At 50.7% G+C, this 7,545-nt stretch overlaps 1 protein-coding gene across 1 annotated transcript in view; it reads right to left on the minus strand.

Annotated features, from left to right (window-relative positions):
- Positions 1-6,999, minus strand: part of slc6a5 (solute carrier family 6 member 5) — a 50,805-nt gene extending 43,806 nt beyond the window's left edge. The window contains exon 1 of the mRNA XM_072465606.1: positions 6,627-6,999. Coding sequence (XP_072321707.1) covers positions 6,627-6,962 — 336 coding nt within the window. The 5' untranslated portion in view covers positions 6,963-6,999. The remainder of the gene's footprint in view (positions 1-6,626) is intronic.
- Positions 7,000-7,545: the final 546 nt, after the last annotated feature.

Raw genomic sequence — 7,545 nt, forward strand, 5'->3', positions numbered from 1 at the left:
GACACATGTGAGCGTCCTCCAGGGGGCGCTGTCCTCAGACAAATGAGAGCGTCCTCCAGGGGGCGCTGTCCTCAGACACATGAGAGCGTCCTCCAGGGGGCGCTGTCCTCAGACACATGAGAGCGTCCTCCAGGGGGCGCTGTCCTCTGACACATGTGAGCGTCCTCCAGGGGGCGCTGTCCTCAGACAAATGAGAGCGTCCTCCAGGGGGCGCTGTCCTCAGACACATGAGAGCGTCCTCCATGGGGCGCTGTCCTCAGACACATGTGAGCGTCCTCCATGGGGCGCTGTCCTCAGACACATGTGAGCATCCTCCAGGGGTGCTGTCCTCAGACACATGTGAGCGTCCTCCAGGGGGCGCTGTGCTCAGACACATGTGAGCGTCCTCCAGGGGGCGCTGTCCTCAGACACATGTGAGCATCCTCCAGGGGGCGCTGTCCTCAGACATATGAGAGCGTCCTCCAGGGGGCGCTGTCCTCAGAGACATGTGAGCGTCCTCCAGGGGGCGCTGTCCTCAGACACATGTGAGCGTCCTCCAGGGGGCGCTGTCTTAAGAGACATGTGAGCGTCCTCCAGGGGCGCTGTCCTCAGACACATGAGAGCGTCCTCCAGGGGGCGCTGTCCTCAGACACATGTGAGCGTCCTCCAGGGGGCGCTGTCCTCAGACATATGAGAGCGTCCTCCAGGGGGCGCTGTCCTCAGACACATGAGAGCGTCCTCCAGGGGGCGCTGTCCTCAGACACATGTGAGCGTCCTCCAGGGGGCGCTGTCCTCAGACATATGAGAGCGTCCTCCAGGGGGCGCTGTCCTCAGAGACATGTGAGCGTCCTCCAGGGGGCGCTGTCCTCAGACACATGTGAGCGTCCTCCAGGGGGCGTGCTGTCCTCAGACACATGTGAGCGTCCTCCAGGGGACGCTGTCCTCAGACACATGTGAGCGTCCTCCAGGGGTGCTGTCCTCAGAGACATGTGAGCGTCCTCCAGGGGGCGCTGTCCTCAGACACATGTGAGCGTCCTCCAGGGGGCGCTGTCCTCAGACACATGTGAGCGTCCTCCAGGGGTGATGTCCTCAGACACATGTGAGCGTCCTCCAGGGGACGCTGTCCTCAGACACATGTGAGCGTCCTCCAGGGGTGCTGTCCTCAGAGACATGTGAGCGTCCTCCAGGGGGCGCTGTCCTCAGACACATGTGAGCGTCCTCCAGGGGGCGCTGTCCTCAGACACATGTGAGCGTCCTCCAGGGGTGCTGTCCTCAGACACATGTGAGCGTCCTCCAGGGGGCGCTGTCCTCAGACACATGTGAGCGTCCTCCAGGGGGCGCTGTCCTCAGACACATGTGAGCGTCCTCCAGGGGGCGCTGTCCTCAGACACATGTGAGCGTCCTCCAGGGGGCGCTGTCCTCAGACACATGTGAGCGTCCTCCAGGGGGCGCTGTCCTCAGACACATGTGAGCGTCCTCCAGGGGGCGCTGTCCTCAGACACATGTGAGCGTCCTCCAGGGGGCGCTGTCCTCAGACACATGTGAGCGTCCTCCAGGGGGCGCTGTGACATCAGAGCTGTTTCAAACACATTTAACACACTAATAGTTGAGTGTGTGCTGATGTCATAAAGACACTATATGTTCCAGGATTTTCCTGATTTTTGACGTGTTTCACCTCCTTAACACTTTCACCAATTTCAATAAGTTTCACCTCTTTACGATCGCTTTCACCATCTTAGGAGCTATTACTTCTGACATTTGTACAACTTGTACTTTTTGCATTATTTGCAAAAGTATCAGTATTTTCCCCCATTGAAATGAATGGGAATATATATAAGGATATGAGGAATATTTAATTTTTTGGGGATTTTTATTAATTTTCAATGTCTTTAGATGCAAAAAGTGTTGTGTTTGACCTCGATTGGACAAAAACCCAGGACAAGTACGATTTTGAAAAAAGAAAGTCAAGCGTGGCGGCGCCACTTTGATTCAACATGGCTGACTTCCTGTTTATCATAGAGCGATGCTCCAGGTGTGTTTTACTCCTCACAGGTCAGAGGTCACAGTAGCTCTATCAATATCCCAAGTGTCATGTGCCTAGGCCAAAGATTAAGAGTTTCATGTTTTCTCTTTTATGCTCAAGGTGGCGCTGTTGCGACGGGCGTTCTCACAAGCTCCATTTTATTGGAGTTGGGGCCGAGCCAATGGCGTCTATGTCAGTCTATGAGTCTGAACATAGCATTAGGAATGTATTGTACCTTTTATTTGCAAAATATTATTAAAAACTAGATAATGTGCAATGGCTGAAGCCATTGTGAGTGTCTGCATTCTTGCGTAAAAGTACTACATGTGTGTAAAAGTACTACATGTGTGTACATGTGTGTAAAAGTACTACATGTGTGTACATGTGTGTAAAAGTACTACATGTGTGTACATGTGTGTAAAAGTACTACATGTGTGTACATGTGTGTAAAAGTACTACATGTGTGTACATGTGTGTAAAAGTACTAAATGTGTGTAAAAGTACTACATGTGTGTACATGTGTGTAAAAGTACTACATGTGTGTAAAAGTACTACATGTGTGTACATGTGTGTAAAAGTACTACATGTGTGTACATGTGTGTAAAAGTACTACATGTGTGTAAAAGTACTACATGTGTGTACATGTGTGTAAAAGTACTACATGTGTGTAAAAGTACTACATGTGTGTACATGTGTGTAAAAGTACTAGATGTGTGTACATGTGTGTAAAAGTACTACATGTGTGTGAAAGTACTACAGGTGTGTAAAAGTACTACATGTGTGTCATGTACTACATGTGTGTAAAAGTACTACAGGTGTGTAAAAGTTCTACATGTGTGTAAAAGTACTACATGTGTGTGAAAGTACTACATGTGTGTAAAAGTACTACATGTGTGTAAAAGTACTACATGTGTGTGAAAGTACTACATGTGTGTGAAAGTACTACATGTGTGTAAAAGTACTACATGTGTGTAAAAGTACTACATGTGTGTGAAAGTACTACATGTGTGTAAAAGTACTACATGTGTGTAAAAGTACTACATGTGTGTAAAAGTACTACATGTGTGTGAAAGTACTACATGTGTGTAAAAGTACTACATGTGTGTGAAAGTACTACATGTGTGTGAAAGTACTACATGTGTGTAAAAGTACTACATGTGTGTAGTAAAGTCTTTATTCTTGTTTGGCTCGAGCCATGGAATGGAATGTGAGTCTATTGTTCTTATTCCTGTTCTTCATGTTCAGACTCTGAACATGGATGAAAGTCACACATGGGACATCGACACATCGGGTTCGCCCAAACTCCAATAAAATGGAGCTTGTGGATCCACACGGCGCCGCGCCCCCAGGGCCACGCCCCCAGGGCCGCGCCCCCAGGGCCGCGCCCCCAGGGGAAGAACAATAGACTCCAGTATTCCATTCCATGGCTCGAGCCAAACAAGAATAAAGTCTTTACTACACACATGTAGTACTTTTACACACATGTAGTACTTTTACACACATGAAGTACTTTTACGCAAGAATGCAGACACTTGCAATGGCTTCAGCGATTGCACATTATCTAGTTTTTACTTTTATCCACACAAATATCACACACTTTAAGACTAATTATACTTTTGTGAAGCAAAAATACAATTTTAAGGCAAAAAAATATATATTTTTATTTCAAAGACAAACTGCCGAGTCATTTATAAAACTGTTTTTTGGCTCAAACTGCAGAAAATAGAACTGAAATGTCTATATTTGTACTTTAGACTTTTAACTGCTTCTTATATTCATATTGTTTGTGTTTAAACTGTTTATATCTCACTCAGAACCTTCATCATGTTGTGTTTTATGCTCAGAACAGTTAAAGCCACTTTGGACCCTCGGACCCGGGACCCTCGGGACCCTCGGGACCCTCGGACGTACCGGAGCCACACTGGTCACATGATCCACAAGTGACACGTTTAATGGTCCGTTTCATTCCAGGACGTTGAACTAAATCACCACTGAAAATATTTAAACCAGTGAGAGTTAAAAATATTTGTACCTAAATATACGAAATAAATACTTTGGAATATTTCACTTTTTGTCTCGAGTCCTTCTATTTTATGTTTGATTTCAAAAGCCAGTTTAACTTTTACTTTAGGCCCAAACATGAAAGAAAAGCTCATCTAAGGACAACACTAACGACAGCAGGCGCCACGGCAACAGGAACATAACAGACTTTAGACTTTAGAGTTTTTACTGACACAGCAAAAAAATGACAACAAATAAAGCTCAACACTGTGAAATAACAGGCGACGGTTGTGATGGCGACGGTTGTGATGGCGACGGTTGTGATGGCGACGGTTGTGATGGCGACGGTTGTGATGGCGACGGTTGTAATGGCGACGGTTGTGATGGCGACGGTTGTGATGGCGACGGTTGTGATGGCGACGGCTGTGATGGCGACGGTTGTGATGGCGACGGTTGTGATGGCGACGGTTGTGATGGCGACGGTTGTGATGGCGACGGTTGTGATGGCGACGGTTGTGATGGCGACGGTTGTGATGGCGACGGTTGTGATGGCGACGGTTGTGATGGCGACGGTTGTGATGGCGACGGTTGTGATGGCGACGGCTGTGATGGCGACGGTTGTGATGGCGACGGCTGTGATGGCGACGGCTGTGATGGCGACGGTTGTGATGGCGACGGTTGTGATGGCGACGGTTGTGACATGAGCCGAGGCCGTGACGAGGTCATGTTCAGTTTTGTGGCTTCTCAGACGCAGTGATAATTAGAACATCATCAATATATTTTTAAAGCCCATTTTTCTAACCCACGGGCCCCTCACACAAATAGACACAAATATAAAAGTCTGGAGTAATTAAACTCCTCCGTGTTATCACGCGCGTGCGCGCGGTGCTAATGACCCGCAATCTCCGGTCACGCACCGGAACGCGCCACCGCCGCCTCCCGGCGCTTTGAGGCGCGCTCAACTGAAGCGAATACAAGGCGCGTGTGATTATGTCACGCGCGGAAATGAAATCATGTCACGAGCGTGTGAGGGGGAGGGAGGGGGGGGCAGGGGGAGGGAGGGGGAGGGAGGGTGCACGAGGAGGGTCCTGGCGCGGGAAAGGAGAAGAGTGGCGGGAAAAGGGAGTTTGGAAAGTGTGCGCGCGCGTTTCGGAGACGCGTGGACAGGATGCGTTTGACGCGGGGCCCGGGCCCTCACGCAGAGCGGCCCGGGCCCTCACGCACCCTCACGCAGAGCGGCCCGGGCCCTCACGCAGTGCAGCCCGGGCCCTCACGCAGTGCAGCCCGGGCCCTCACGCAGAGCGGCCCGGGGCCTCACGCAGAGCGGCCCGGGCCCTCACGCACACTCACGCAGAGCGGCCCGGGCCCTCACGCAGTGCAGCCCGGGCCCTCACGCACCCTCACGCAGTGCAGCCCGGGCCCTCACGCAGAGCGGCCCGGGGCCTCACGCAGAGCGGCCCGGGCCCTCACGCACACTCACGCAGTGCAGCCCGGGCCCTCACGCAGGTCTGGCCCTCAGGAGCTCCGAGAGGAGAAAATAAAGAATCAACACTAGACACAAAGTGTTTGTTCCAGACGGTCATAAATCTGCTCTGACCCAATGAAATAAAGCAAATAAAAAGTGACCGATAAAGTGTTATTATTGTGATTAATATTATTATTATTATTATTATTAATATTATTATTATTAGAGTAATGACGTCATCACAGCTCGTAGAGAACAGTGCGTGAAACGGTGGGCTCTAAAGGCTCATCATTCTGTGGAGGCCCAGGATGCGCGCGGGAACACGAGGACGCAGGCTCCGCCCCTCATGTAGGCTCCACCCCTCTTTTAAAACTTAAACATCAGGAGAAGTCTGAAGAAGAAGAAGAAGAAGAAGAAGAAGAAGAAGAAGAAGAAGAAGAAGAAGAAGAAGAAGAAGAAGAAGAAGAAGAAGAAGAAGAAGAAGAAGAAGAAGAAGAAGAAGAAGAAGAAGAAGTGTTGACCGTCACAGAGACTCCCCTGGAGCTTTAGCACAAACAAAGCTTATTTAGATGTTACATTGTGACAGACTGAGAAACATCTGAGGAAAAGTTAGATATTTGCTCATTATTTAAAGAGTTTCCTCTTTGAGGGACAGAAAAGAGCCCTCGAACTTTATCCGATAAAACCACCATATTTTATTGAAACACCATCAATTAAAATACAGATATGATTTGAACTGATGGAGATCCACAGAACCAACATTTGTCCTCATGTGAGCCGAGCTGCAGACCAGGACCGAGGCCCAGGACCGAGGCCCAGGACCGAGGCCCAGGACTGAGGCCCAGGACTGAGGCCCAGGACCTCATAATCACTCTTTCTTTTGGTCTTGTTTGATCAGCGCCGGACCGGGCAGCACCGGGCAGTACCGGGCAGTACCGGGCAGTACCGGGCAGTACCGGGCAGTACCGGACAGTTCTGGACAGTACCGGGAAGTACCGGGAAGTACCGGGCAGTGCCGTTTTTCCCATACAAACAAAAGTGAAACAGACAAAAAAGCTGCTTTAACTTGTGTTGTTTTTATAATAAAATATAAAGTGTGAAGTATTTGAAGTATTCAGAATATTCTGGTAAAGTATCCTCCGGTGCAGCGGGACTTACCGTGGCGCTGGGCCCGGGCTGCACGCTCGCGCTGCCGTCTGTGCCCAGGATGATGGTGGTCTGGCTCATGGTCTGGATCGGGTTCTGGCTCGGGACGGTCCAGTTGTTCTGCTCCGGAGGCGGTGGGGCCGGGGCCGGGGCCGGGGTCTTGAAGGTCCCGTAGGCCCGGTTACTGTCCGCGTCCCCGGTTCTCTCCGCCAAACTTCTGCTGTCGTTGTTGGCGGCGTGCGCGCTGCTGTCGGCCCGGTGTGCTCCGTCGGGCTGCGGGGGGCTCGGAGCTGCGGGAGCCGTGGAGAAGCTGCCCGGTGCTGGGACACTCGGGGCCGGCTTGGACATGTCCCGCTGCTCGTGGAGGTCCTGCGGAGACACGGACACAGCGTCAGGAGCGGCACGGACACAGACCGGGAGAGTGCGTGCGCGGCTACGTCTGTGCGTGAACGTGTGTGAATGTGCGTGAATGTGCGTGAATGTGCGTGAACGTGCGTGAATGTGCGTGAATGTGCGTGAACGTGCCTGAATGTGCGTGAACGTGCGTGAACGTGCGTGAATGTGCGTGAACGTGCGTGAACGTGCGTGAACGTGCGTGAATGTGCGTGAATGTGCGTGAATGTGCGTGAACGTGCGTGAACGTGCGTGAATGTGCGTGAATGTGCGTGAAGCGAAGCGCAGGTGACGCGACGTTTCATTCATCACTTCTGGAGTTTCCCGCGGCGCAACATTAAAGTCAAAAGTTAAAAAAAGCTGATCATAAAAGCTGAGCTTTGTGTGAACCTCAGATGTTGAGTTTAGTCTCTTGGAAACATTTGGAGACATTTTATTTCGAATCCCTCGAAAGCCTAAACATACGCGCATGCGCGACCACGTTTCCCACAGGGTCAAGAGTATTAATACAATGTAGCAGTGGATCAAATCAGCTGTA

This window comes from Eucyclogobius newberryi, unplaced genomic scaffold (genome assembly GCF_026437365.1).
Source record: "Eucyclogobius newberryi isolate DKJ021-1_F unplaced genomic scaffold, fEucNew1.0.hap1 SCAF_5, whole genome shotgun sequence".
Classification (NCBI taxonomy): Eukaryota; Metazoa; Chordata; class Actinopteri; order Gobiiformes; family Gobiidae; genus Eucyclogobius; species Eucyclogobius newberryi.